The 14,215-nt window shown below is 40.2% G+C and overlaps 1 protein-coding gene across 1 annotated transcript in view; it reads left to right on the forward strand.

Annotated features, from left to right (window-relative positions):
• HSD17B12 (hydroxysteroid 17-beta dehydrogenase 12) overlaps positions 1–14,215 on the forward strand; it is a gene marked incomplete at its 5' end in the record, with an annotated part of 85,092 nt that overhangs the window by 54,402 nt on the left and 16,475 nt on the right. The window contains 3 exons of the mRNA XM_082283449.1: positions 1,413–1,477; positions 2,445–2,489; positions 12,683–12,717. Of these exons, the coding sequence (XP_082139575.1) occupies positions 1,413–1,477; positions 2,445–2,489; positions 12,683–12,717 (145 nt within the window). The remainder of the gene's footprint in view (positions 1–1,412; positions 1,478–2,444; positions 2,490–12,682; positions 12,718–14,215) is intronic.

Here is a 14,215-nt window from a genome sequence, read left to right on the forward strand (position 1 = left end):
CCTGCAGTAAGGGGTGTGAATTTTGTGTGACTGTCTCTGTAGCATGAATCATAAAAGCGTTCTAAATTCAGAGAGAATTGCCAAGGTTAGTCCCATAACCCTGCCACAATTCATAGCCAAAATCCTTTCCAGAGAGATGGAACAAAAAAAATAGTTTATTTTTGGATGAAAAGAAGAAAAAAATCTGGTTCACTCTGGCAGTAGCAAGACTGGGTCTTCTTCCTTTTAAAAACTTCTCACTCATTCTAAATATAGCAAATGTCTACTGGGAATTTGCCAACGCCCTGTTCCCCTGAATTCCTCACCTCAATTTTTAAAGGTTATCAAAAAGTTAAAAATTTGAAACACACAGCATGACTAATGAACTTCCATAAATACACTAAGATGTGGACTAAAAGAGCTTGAGGGAATTCCAAATGAAGTTGGTGCACTTTGCCAGAATCTCTTCCTCCTGTTTCTTGCACATCCTGCATCCCTACTGCTACTAAATTATCTTTCAGGCTGGGTCTTAAAACAACAGCTTTTGGCACAGGTGGAGGGGCTATTTTATTTCATTTTTTGAAAAAGGCATCAGTGCCTTTTGACGACGCTTCTTGTCCCCGTGCAGACTCCTGCCTGGAGGTGCACAGTGCTGCTGAGCATACATAGCACTTTGGGATTCTCTGGGGTGTAAGACACTATATAAATGTAAAATGTTGCCACAGCAACCACATGTCACGCGATTCACTTGCGTAAGATGAACAACAGATACTTAGGAAGCGGAGATCCCTTTTGGTTGCTGCTTTTTGTCTCCATATCAATGTGCTCTATGGAGTTGGAGGCTGCAGAGCAGCACTGTTCTCGAACAGAATTAGAAGTTCTCTCCTGTTGGGGCTGGGATTTAGAGAATGGGTATCGGTTTCACGTCCGAGAATGAAACCGTGCCAGTGTAAAGTATTGGGGGGGAAAAAAAAAAAAAAAAGATCTTGGCGGTTTAAATAATTCGGTGCAGATGTGGGGGTGACGGGGAGAAGGGTTTCCCGCGGGGAATCTCCGAGCAGGGAGGCCGGGCGGCCGAGCGGGTCCCCGGAGGCGGCGGCTGCCCCGCGGGGCGCGGCGGCGCTCGGGGCGGGGGCGCGGGACGCGCTGGGCTCTGCTGCCACCTGCCGGCCGCGCCGCTCCCTGCGCGGGGAGCGCGGCTCGGCTCCTGTTCACTCCGAGTGTTTGTTTATCGCAAAAAACGGTGCGAACCCATTGCAATGGTCCGTCCGTGCGCTGCCGCATTCCGCTGCGTGTGCGCGGGGGTATTTACAGTGAAGGAAGCTTGGCCAAAGCAGCTAGAATGTCTTAAATGCAACATTTTAAGAGTATTGCTTGAAAATTGTCATTAATCAGGGGGCATCCAAGTGATCTAATTCATGCTTTTCTTTCAGTCAACAATGTGGGAATGTCGTATTCTTTTCCTGAATACTTTCTTGATGTTCCAGAGCTGGAGAAGGTAAGTGCCTTTGTGGTACATTCTAGTGTTCTACTGCGCTTAGCAGATATTACAGAAGTATTTAGGTTTGGTTAAGGAACCCACATAATGAGGTTTTTTGATTAGAATTAAATGTTCAAAAACTTGGAAATGTACATAAGCAGCATAACACAATGCTGGTGATGGCAGTCTCACTTTTTGGTGGTGTTCTTCACGTACTCTTCCCTGCTTCTTCTGCTCCTGTCTGCGGTCTCATCTGACTGTTGCTCATAAGTTGCTTTAGCTTGTGCTTGGGGGGCTTCTTAAGTGACTGAAGGGGAGCAAGCAATTTCATGGATGGAAGCTGCATATTCCATAACACTTACAAAACTTAAGATATGACCATTTTAGACAGTTCATAATGTAGGGACAATCTTGGCTGTACTAGATACACTGAAAACTTGGATTATGAACAATTTCACTGGTGCATGATTTTCTTTCTGAAACCCCTGTAGCTCACTGGGTCCACTGTGGTTTTGTGTTTTCTACTTAAGTGTTGCTAAATATATCTGGTGTTTGGTTCACCTTCAAATAAGCTTCATAATGTTTAGCAAAAAAAAAAAAACCAACAACTCAGTTTTTTAACCTGCTGAATAAACTTAAAGTCACTAAAATGGTGGAGAGTAAAATACAGTAGTTAATTTCAAAACGTGTAATGGCTAAGAATTTATTAAAGTTCATAAGTATTGCAAATAGTGTTAGGAAATAGAGTGTCAGTGTGATACACCTGTCTGGTTCTGAATTAGTGAGAGTCCCTAATCAGAGATGAAACCTGGCCAAGAGCAATTCACAGACTTTGCTTTGAAAGCCTGTCACTGTTCTTGATACTTAAGCAAGAAGGCGAGGAGAAAAGGCAGATAATTTATCCCAACACTTAAACCCAGAGGACATACAAATACTGTTCAAATGAGTTCAAATGAGTAAACCCCAAAACTTTGTTTTCTTGCAGGTGATCGACAAAATGGTTAACATTAATATAATGTCTGTTTGTAAGGTAAGTTACCAAGACTTTTTGGTAATTCAAAACCAGAAAACAAGATTCAGGTCTGGGGGAATTACTTTGACCTGTTAGACTATTCATCTTGGAAAAAGCCAGAGGTTCTGATTGTCATGTTGGACTGTTCTGATTATTGTGTGAAATGGAACTTGTTGCAAAGATGCCTATTAGCTATTTGAAAGGAGCAAGGTAAGTACATAAAACAGCACTTAGTGCTTCTTCACGATTTTTCTTCTATTCCTTCTTGTAAATGGTTCATTCTTCTCCCCCTGCTTTTCTTGGGGTGGGCAGCCCTTACCTCTGCATGCCTAAGGTTTTTGTACACTGTAATGAGAAGGCACTTAAATATTTTCTGCAAAATGTATGAGCAAGAAGGAAAGCCAAACTCACAGAAACATGCGTTAACTTTACTTCAGAAGCTACCTTCACTTTTTGATATTTAAACTGAAGCTTTCATCAAGAAGAAATCAACATGACTTCAGGCTAAAACATATGGCTGTTCTCTTGTTTATTAACATGAGGCCCATTCAAAAATGAAGTTTTCATCCTAGTATGTCAAAGCTCAAAAAGGACAGAGGGAATAGCCGTAAGTGGCAGGGACTTGGTTAGCGTATTACCAGTGTGTGCTGATGAAACTCCTTGGGACTATTCACTGCTAAGCCTTCTTATGCATAACAGTATGTCTCTATTAGCTGAGGGTTAACCTTTTGCCTCAAAGCTAAAATATTAGATGTTTCTAAGGTGTCTTGAAAGATTTGACTTTTTTTGCAGGTCTTCTGATTAGGTCAGGTACTAAATTCATCTAGTACAGTGCTTTTGGGGAGTCTAAACTCTTGTTTTGTTTCCATGTGAGGAGGCACAGCACCTCTTGAAACAATGCTTTAGTAAGATTCTCACACTTTATTGAAACATAGACAAACAGTGAAAATGCAGCCATTCCATGGCTGAATGGGGAGTTTGTAATGTCAGCTTGCTGCTGCAGGCTCTTACTTTTGTTTGTGTTTTATTTGACATCTCAGAACTATTTGTTAGAAAGCTAGAAATGCTATAACAGTGAGTCTTCAGAAACCTTTCACCTGGAAAATGACTGTGAGCCTGACCAGTACAGATTTTCTAGTTGACCGAGAAGGATTGTGGCCCATGGTGTCTTCTTTTCCCCCTGCAAAATTTCAGAAGAGAAGTCAGTTATTAATGGGCACCTTTGAGAGCTTTCTCTTACAGAAGTCATTTAAGTTAACAGAGCTGCATCAGGTGTACATCTGAAGAAGTGTCAAGCACAGACCTCCTCTGCTAAGGTGTGAGGTCTGTGCTGTGCCAGCAGAGGGAGTGCACTATTCAGTGATAAAAGAATTTGGGGTGTCAATCTTCCTGGGAGCATTTTTTTAGACAAGTTACAGGTGAACTACTTCAATATGTGTTTCTGAAGATGGTAGGGTAGAATAATAGTTTAACCCAGCATATGCCTAAAGTTCCAGAGATGTGGCCAGACTGTATTGTTTCCAAACTAAACTAATGTTTCAGTTGTAGTGTCAGTGCTCATCAACAATTTAACAAAATTGTCATACAGTTGCTTGTAAAATTTGCATCTTTTCACATTCTAAAGTGGCTATTTTTGCACATAGAGAAACTTACTGAAGATCTGCTTGCACTGTGTTAATAGTGTTTTTCCTTCTGTTTGAAAACTTTTGTCTTGACTGTGAACAACTCCTGCTACTGGATTTAATCAGAGTTTGAGCATAGGATTTCAAGCTTGAAAATGTTTTCTCCCGCACGAGCGTGTTGTGTAATTAAACAGTAGGCACACCAGATGCTTACTGTTTCGGGGAGAAGAGCACATTAGAAGTGTGTGCCATCTGTAAGACACTTTCTCAGGAGAACCCATAGAACTAGAGAATCATGGTATGAAAAAAATAAATTTAGGAAAAGTCTGCATATCTTTTCACTTAGATTTTTAGGTTCTAATTCTGTGAATATTTAGTTCCGTTTTTGAGGTTGATGCCATCTCTTATACATATATAGGTGTATATATATATGTGTGTGTTTTTTAGAAACAATAACAAGAATATTCTCTCTTCTTGTCTGACTAAAACCATGAAGTGTGTGATGGAAGTGAGCACAAAGTTCTTAACAAGGAGCTGAAGGTCTGCTGAAATGTGAAAGTACGGGACAGGCAGAGTATGGTTTGCTACTACCCATTCAGGCTCTGCCCACAGTGCTTCCAGATCCTTGTCAGAGGTGTCTTATAACCTGTACTGTTATATTCTAGAGCATTGGCATCCCCTTCCTTGCCTTTTGGACCAAACTTTCTCAGTGCCTAAAAGATGACGATATCCCCTGTTCTCTCAATAACCTGCACCACGTGCCATCAGCAGCCAGCCCCTGTTGGACAGCACAACTCTTCAAGTAACTCCAGTTCTGGCTGAAACACTCCTTAGCCTTGAAGTGTGAAAGTCAAGATAATTAGCACAGGTTGATTCTGCAGAAATGTTGAAGTCTGTTTTGTTGCCACAAGTATAGGCCGTTTTGAAGCGTAATGCCTAACCCTTAACTTTTTGATCCATCTTTTTCTTCATTGGTCAGCTCATTGGATTTCCTAGGGGATATGCAGTGTGTAAGAAGGGGTGCACTGAGAGATAAGACTGCATCTTCACCTCGCAGGACAAATTTTCAGCCTAGTTGGTCCCACTGTTTAGTATTTTTCCCAACTGGAAAGTATCTAATACTATGGAATTTTGGCACATGTTTGAGAACTTGCTCCCTCTCAGAGCTTTTAAAATGTGTCTTTCCCAAATACTATTCCATGCTGCCTGCCCCCATCATGTCCTTAGAGCACTGTTGGGTTAGATCACCCATGAACCACGCAGTCATGCAATTTTGGGGTTCACTCAGTCTGGCATGAAGTGTTGATTACTGTGAAGTGCCTTCAAAGCACCCTGTACGTCACTGAAGATAAGCCACGTAAAACTGCTTAAAACATGTTGGAAATCTCATGTCTTTTAAAATACTGGCTAAAAAAAATTGACAAAATAGCACCCTGTCCCCCAGCCACAGTAGATATTTTATAAGTAGTCTGAGCAATATCACACTTTTATGGTGATGTGCAGTGCAGGAGTTACTCTGGTCTTCATATAATATGCAAATAAAGAAGTGTTATGCATCTTGATGCTATAAATAGAATGAAGATCTTTCATTTGTAGTATTTTCTCAGGACAGCTTGAGACTTAATACACTCATATGCAAGGATTGAATTGACAAATAAATGAGGAAGACGACGAGGAGGTAGTATGTGTAGTTTCATGGTTCTTGTCATAATCTCATCTCAAGCTTCTGGAGGGATTTAAATAGCAGAACTTTTCTTTAATGATTGTTGGTAGCAGTTCAGGTAATGTGGGTTTGTATTATAACTTCTGGATATCCTGTTGCATTTTGAGACACAAATATTAGTGGCATTAAGTGAAATATCAGGGCAAAATCTCGTTTTTTTCCATTAACCAGCAAGTGTTGAGAAATCAAAATTAGACTTGTTCTGTATAGTTCTAATCATAGTTCCTTTGTATTAACTTCATCTCCTTGAATCAATCAGTCTTTGTATTCTACAGCCTTTAGTTTCACTTGGGAGAACAAACTTGACTTGGCTTTTGGCTTAATGTCCTGAAAGCCAAGGGTGCTAGGATTCCTGTCCAGTGGAAAAAAGTGGATAGGTAATGAGCACAGAGAATAGCTTCAAATACTTCAGGGGGTCTCCTTTGAAAGCTGCAAGAGTTACTTGGTATGGAAGGAACTGCAAGTTTGCTATTGCTTTTGCAGCATCACGATATGCTAACTGCATTGGGAGTGAGGCATAAACTTGTGTTCTCTTGAAAAATGAGCAGGACTAAATAGTTGAGGGAGTGCTGGCTTAGTGGCTGATTAAGCAAGGAGCTGAATTGGTTTGCAGGCTATTATATTGTGGGGGGATGTAAATTTTTGGCTTGTAGGCCAGGCTTTGCTTGGATATTGGCATTAGCAGAGGAAGGGGAAGAGTAAATTATGTGTGTGTAAATCCCTTGTGTGGTAGTCTTCGTGTTGATGGCTTTATTCATGTTTTATACTGAGTGTCAATACTAAACGCCAACAGGCCCTACTACATCAAGGATTTTTGTCCTCATATTTGAGACACTTTTTAAATTTTCTCAAGAGTTCAGAATACATAAATGCTTCATGTTGAACTGAGAGATCTGGTGTCAGCTGCCCTCCTAATGGAGGAGGAGTGAGAGGTGAATTACAGCAGATTGTGAATCCCAGGCAGGACATGGGAATAACTACTACAAAGTCTGAAACTGTGAGTTTAGGAAAGAAAGCAACAACAGAACCAACAACCAATATGAAATTGTAAGGAGGAGCAAAAGTTAGTGTATTTGAGAAGGAGGGAAAATATTCTTTTGTGGACCTGTGTGTAGGAAGAAGAAAAGCCTGGGGAGCAGCAATCCTGAAAGACAGTTGGAAATGACATCTATCTCTCTCCAATGTGTGTTCAGATGGGCTAGTGCAGTCTAATACCACATCTGTAAAGGTTCCTTACCAGAAATCAGGTGGTAGTTGTTTGTTGCCTGCTAGAACACTATGTGAATTTTGGTATTTGCTGTGGAAAGGGTCACAGTAAGTGGAGAAGAATTCTGAGGACAGTGGCAACACCGACTTGTGAGAAGAGATCATGCTGTGTGTGTGTATTCCACTCTAGTCAAGAGGTTTCTTTGTATTTATATTCAAAGTCATAATCAAAGAGGGGTTGATGATTTAGCCAAGTACATAATACAAATAGAAAACAGAGAGGGACAGTTGCCAATGCTTGGAAAAGGAGTAAGTATTCTGTGAAGGTGGTCATGAATATCATTCAGATGGTCCAGAGGGAGAAATTCAATGCTGTGGTTTCCCACCTTGCTGACTTTGAACCTGAGAGTGTGGTACACAGAAAGCTGGATCAAGGGAAATGTAGCTGTGATAAATATATTTTTAAGCAATAGTCAGAAGCACTGGGGATTTTTCTTCAAAGTACAAGTAACTTGGGGGAATTCAGGAAATCCTAGAGTTCTGTGGCTTCCAGTAGATTTGGGGTTGACACAAACACATATTTCACCTCTTGAAAAGAGAACAGTCAGCCTTATTATTTGAGCAGTCTTTGTCCTGTGTAAAGGGCAAGGGGAGAAATATGCTTATTTTGAGAGCTTTCCATTTTTAACTCGACTCCAAAAGTTTATGGCTCTAAATAGGAAAAACTTTCTCTTCTAAAACCATTGCTCAGAGGAAAGTCACTGAAAATGAACAGGGCTTGTTACTTTCATAGTTCCCTTTGTATGTCCCAAGCCCCTGACATGGCCACATGGGTTACTGTGTGAGTTGAGTTGACATCAGGTTTACTTGCTAGTTTTTACAGATAGAAATCATTCTTGTTTGGCTTGGGGTACAAGCTGCATTAAGAAGTTATTGTTTCAAGAGAAAAACACATTAAAAAAACATTGTAGATGCTGAGAATAGGCCTCACAATCAATTTAACTACCAGTGCATGAGAACAGTTCCTTAGTTTTTCAGTGTATGGCCTGCGGGTGAGGGTGCCAGTTAACTTTGTTAAACAGCTACTGCATTTGTGAACTTGTGTGAATCCTCTGCCCAGGCACTCTGAGTTGTCTTATGGTAGGAGTGATGTTTTTGTATGTGAGTGGGTGCACCACAGGGAATTCCTCATCTTTAAAAAGTTATGTTGCTCCGAGTTGTTAAAATTTCACCCCAGATTTGTGAATGAGGAAAGCTTCTTAGCTGCATAACACAGTAGCAACTTGTCCAAGTTCTCTAGCCTCACCCTTTGCTGTATTTGTATAGCCCTAGTTACAGAGCATTCAACCCTTTCAAAGTGGAAAGAATGACTTGCAGTCATAACATCATAGCATGGAATGATTTGTCTCTAAATATACAACTGTGGTATTAGATTTCTGGCTTTGTGTAGCAATTGCGGGGCCCGTAAGGTCTGAAGGATGACTTTGAATATTTACCTAAGCTTTTCCTGCTGTATTTTAAGTAGTCTGAGTGAACATCACTTGAAAGATATTCAAAATTTTACATATTATTATTATTCTTTCAGAAAATTCTGCTTCTGAGCTATTGCTTGGATCAGATTGAGAAAATACTACAATGCTGTGATAACTAAGAATGGGAGGTTTTCTTCTTAAGAAAAGTCACTGGAAATCCATGGCTATAACTTCCAACTATTTGTTAGTCCTCTAATAGGAACTTTTAATTGTAGTGCCTGCTTTAGAACATAAATCTAGCCATAAGTCTGTGCATTCTTATATTACAAGTAGGAATCTTTGCTCTGTTAGGCTCAAAGTGGAGTTACTTTTTCCAGAACTAGAAGGTAGAAGACAGGTTTGGTGAGAAAGAGTGGACAATGCAACCAGTGCTTGCCAGGAATGTAATAAATGCAGTTTCAGGTAAAAAAAAAAATCAATAAATTATAGTTGCCTATAAAAGATTATTGAAATGGTCTGTAATCAATCTCTACCTTAAGTTAGTCATTTGCCCTGAGCATCCTGGAACTTGAGATCTAGATGGTTAGGTATGAAAGAAGTTGAGTTAAAAGCAAGGCAGCCCTCCAAACCAAAGGAACTATACCCCGAACTGTATGGTAGCATTATGTGTGTACGTGAAATAATTGGAAAATAAACAAAAAAATAGAGTGCAACAACCACTCTTCATGGTTGGGTGCTAAACGTAACTTTGTGCCAGACTGTATAGAATATCAAGAATTAACAACCTCTGGTGTTGAGTAGTTTGTCCTAAACAAATTTCTCAGATGCATATGCTCACTCTGCTCTAATGCAAGTTTTCAGAAAGAAAAACCACTTTGTTTTGGATGAGCTGGCAGTTTTCACATAGCCTAACAACTTGTCTGGAATTACCTGAGTCCTCAGAGTCTTGGGAACATCCACATTTCCAACTGTAGCACTCCTATTTCTGTGGAAAGTAGAGTTCCTTCAGAAAGAAGGTTACTTGAAGGAAACCTAACCATGTTCAGTAACCACCAACAGAAGGCACTCTTCTTAGGGTAGTTCCCAACCTCTCCTTTAGGCTTCCTGACACTTTCTTCTGCCTGTATTAGATTGCCTGCAGAGAAACAAACACTGCTGTGAAGTCCTCTGACATCCTACATGCAGATTCCTATAGATTGACTTGCAGTGCTTTGCCATTTAGGAAATACACACCATTACAGAACAGACTATCTCTAAACAAGGCCTAGCTAAAATTTGGGTTCTTTATCTGGGAGATATTTATTCAGTTCTAGATGTTTTGGTTTTTAACTGCTTTTTTCATAATGGCATGTCTGAGATTATAGCTATTGAAGACAAATGTTAACCAGTCTGGCTGTTTTGGATAAGGATCATATAATGCAAGCCCGTGTAGACACCACTGACACCATTATTAGTGGTAAAACTACATTTCTGCTGTTAACTGTCTTATTTGAATTTATGCTGAAAATATTTTACATTTGGGTACAGTGTATAAAACTGCCAGACCTGAGTATGGCTGCAGAATACCCTGCCAGCATTTTTCTGATAGTCCTGTTTGAATGTGCCCTTGGCTGGGTCAGGTGAGACTGACTCAGAGAGCTGCCTTCTGTTATCTTGCTCTTTAAAAATAATGGTATTTTTACATCAAGATACTGAATAGTCATAGGTATCTTTTTTTCACACATCACAATGCGTAAAAATACTGAAAGAAAGTTTTGCCCTATTTCACAGAATTTTGAAATTCCCTTAAAATAGGAATTTTAGTAAAACAAATGGAAATCCACATTTCCATGTTGAGTATGAAATCCAGTTTTGCCATCAGTATCTTTCTGTGGAGGGGAAAAAAATTGATTGCTTGTCCAGCTGAAGTTCAGAAACAAACCATTTAACACAGTTGGTGGTGAGAGACTTCTCGATTTCTACCCAGATTTTGTACCTATTGCTGTATTTCAGCTGTCAATGGCTTCCTAGTTTTTTATTTTATGTAAGTCCACCAATTATTGTAGCATATTTTTTTGTGCTCTCATTTGGATATCAATAGTAGCCAGCAGGTTTGTGATAAACTGTTAGAGTTGCTTGGTGGGTTGCAGTTTGGATTTAGACCATGAATGCATTTGTGTGGATTTATGACAAAGGTTCAAACGTGGCGTCCCCTCGACATTACAGTGGGAAATTGTGTACTGGTTTTTCAGCTCATTTATGGGTTGCCTAAGGGAAGGTAATTCCAGTCCACGTCCATGTGCCAATCTATGGAGATGTTATGCAGCATTACACTGCTCTGAGAGGCAAGAAACAGTATGTTTCTTTTTGCCAAGGGATCTGTGGAAGAGGTCATAAAACTTGCTTCAGATAAAAGATCTTCCAGTCTTGAACTAGTCTTAAAATCAGCCCAAATCATTCTTTATCCTTTAAGATTAAAATAAATAGTTGTTTCTACATCTCCTTTGAAGCATTAGTGTATGAAAAAGCTCATGTATGCTTAAACTTAATACTAGAGGGTTTTTTGAAGCTGCATCAGATCTGTTTAGCTTGTTGATGCTTATCAGCTCTGAATACTTAGTTTGACTTCTGGGGCAGTGCTGACAGCTAAGTGTGTCAACAGCTGACTTCATGAAAGGAAGGCCTGTTCAACTCCTGCCTGTACAGTCCCTTATCGAAACTGTCACGCAGTGTGGCTGATGGCAGAATCTATTCTAAGGGAGAAATGCCAATAAAATGCAAAACACAGCCCTTCTCTGCCATTTGCTTTGTGTGTCAGCTGCAATCAACTGAGATAGTTTTCTTTTGTGTTTTTTCTCCTTTATTCCTGAAAGGGTATGTTTTATAATTCAAAAATAAAAACAAACAAACAAAACCTCAAACCCAGACTGAGTCATATGTAAGGGCTAATGCAGTGGTGATAATAAAATGAGTAGTTTCTTACAATAAAATTTGTTTCTTTGTAATGAAAATGCTAACAGGTGTTTTGTGTGCCTATATATGCTGATTTCTTTTGTATGTGTGTTTTTCTTCCCATACTATTCAAATATTCAATGTTTTATTTTAAGCTATCAAGGTAGTTTGGGATCAGTGGGAGTATTTTGGTGTGTGCTGGTTTTAGTATTTTATTACTCTCCCCTTTGTGTTCTCAAAAACTTTATTGGAATACCTTTCAGATGTCAAAAGTGGTAGCAGTTTATATTTCTTGTCTGATCTATCTTTGCCATCAGTGACATTCATATGGTTAGTTGGGGCAGGGCAGAATTTGGTACAAGCAGAATTTTGATATTATTTCATGAAGGCAGCAGTTTTGGATTTAAATTGTATTTTAGGATGGTAGTAATTAGTACTGGGAAAATTAACTATTTTACACTAATTAAAATTTTGTCCAAGTTTGAATCAATGCTTAATTTGTTCCACTTGCCAGAGATGCTCTGTCTGCAACTGGGAAGCTTGTTTTAGGATTACTGCTCTGGAGAATCCTTCAGCCAGCTTGTAGATGGATTGCTCAGAGTCATAATGAAGGCAGGAGTTTCCAGAGCAGTGAGGAGGTTTGCCAGGCGACTTTTCTCCTGGGGGTGTAGTTTTTGCAGTGTGAAAACATCTGTGTAATCAGCCAAAAATATTTTGGAGTCTTAAGTATTTTCCTTAGGTAACATAATGTAGGAAACTTACATTTGCTAGTTCTGTCAGTGCTCTTGCTGCTCCATAATTAATTTTTGTCTTAAAATCAGCAGTTCAGTAAGCGTAGCTAGACTGTATTGGATAATGTTTTGAGTCCTGGCAGAGGTGGTAAATTTAGTCAGTCTCTAGGAAGACAGGTGTTTCTTGTGGGGGGAGAAGGATGGTACATGTACTGTAGTACTCTGGTGTTTTAATGTTCTTTGGAGGCCACGGATGCTGCAGAGTGGTGAAGACATTTGTTTTATTTACTCTTGTGCTACTAGCTGGATGGGTTCACCAGATTCAGTGCACACACTACTTGACAGAGCCAAGTTATCCAGGTAGAATAAAAATAAACTGCCTACGCAAAGTATGGTCTCTGCTTCCCTGAGCCGTGCTTGGGGTGGAGGGGGTGACAGCTGCTTCTGGGAGGAAGGGAGGCTTCCCTCGGTCTCTGGCTGTCTGGTGTCTGCATTCTCAGCCATCACGAATGTTTTCCTTTTGCAGATGACACGATTGGTGCTGCCCGGCATGCTGGAAAGGTGAGTCACACTAACACTATCCAGACAAAGTCATCATTATTTATAGGGGAGAATCCTTTCTTGAAAAATTCATTACTGTGACTAATCAGCCTAGTCTTCATGTTTTAATGGCAGAGTAATGCTGGGTGAGTCACGCTGATGGTGCATGAATCATCAGACGGTGGAAGCCTTTTCCACTAGATTCCCTTTTTATTTTTCCTCTCCCTTCTCCACTGTTGTGGTGATTCCTTTTAGAACAGAATTAAAAAGCCCGTCTGACTCATCAGCACTAACTCAACAACCTGCTATTCTGAGGGGGTGGTTACAGTTCCTGGGAATAACCTTCTTAAGGCTATTTCTCTAAGTCATTGTAAGTAAAATGGATGCAAAGAATATGTTCTCATTATGCAGTAGGAGGTATATTGAGGAAAGGTTGTGATCATTTGGAAAAGTAGAATTGGAGACCAGCTCTTTAGAATAACACACCACTGTCGACAGGGAAGACGTGTACTGACTTCCCAGCTAGCTCCCAGGTGAAACCAAAAGGTTCACGATTTCCATTTAGTCCCTCCAGGCTGTTTTCCAGCTGATGTTGGCTGTCCTGGCTGTTTGCCATCTCTGCTGGGGTGCTAACCCTGCCTTTGCTGGGGGCTGCCCTGGATCAGGCTTGAGCCATGCTCGCAATACCAGGGAAAATTCTGTAGAACCATGCAAACGAATACGGCAGGAGAAGTCCGTCTATGAGGCAAGCCTCCAAATCTGGCAAAGATGATGAAAAAAAAATGGGTGTATTTTGTGTCGTCCCACTGTCTGGGAGTCTTCATTGCAGACCAGAATTCAGTATTCAAGTGTTGCACAGATGCACAGCAGATGTTTCACTTTTAAAACAAAGCTTCTTCCTGGGTACAAACTGTTCCAGAGCTAGTGGTCAGTATGGGAGTCAGTGTCTAGCACATCAGGGTGATGGTGAGCTAAGATTTTTACTTAAACAGTCAGGAGATATGAATAAGTTTATTTCGTGTAAAGAGATGTGAATTACAAATAAAGACCCAAGACTGAGCTCTGGGGCAGGAGTGTAGTATTTCCCAATGAAGCTGAAGTAGAGGGTGAGGATTATAGTACAGTTGTGATAGATACTCAGGGCTTGTAAGTCAGAAGCTACTCCTTGTCCTTGTACTATTAGTGATGGATAAAGGGACTTGTTTTTTGTTAAACCACTGCCCTCTGAAGGTGCCACCATGACCAAAACCATTAAGGTTTTCAAGGGATTTAATGTTGTTTCATTGTTAGGTTTTGGAACTTAAAAACTCTAAACAGTTTCTTGCCTCGGTTTCTTATTTGTTTAAAGAAATACTGTAGCTATCCATTTGGCAGAGTAGTCTCTTCAGCTTCTGAGGACAGAATGATGTATACTCTACCTATAGAATATCCTGTGTATGTTTTTCTGTTACACATCCACTTGGGAAAGATGATTTGAATGAAAGGCAGCAAACCAGGATCCTGCTGACTTCTGGTTTTG

The sequence above is a fragment of the Coloeus monedula genome (assembly GCF_965178545.1).
Source record: "Coloeus monedula genome assembly, chromosome: 6".
NCBI classification, from domain to species: domain Eukaryota; kingdom Metazoa; phylum Chordata; class Aves; order Passeriformes; family Corvidae; genus Coloeus; species Coloeus monedula.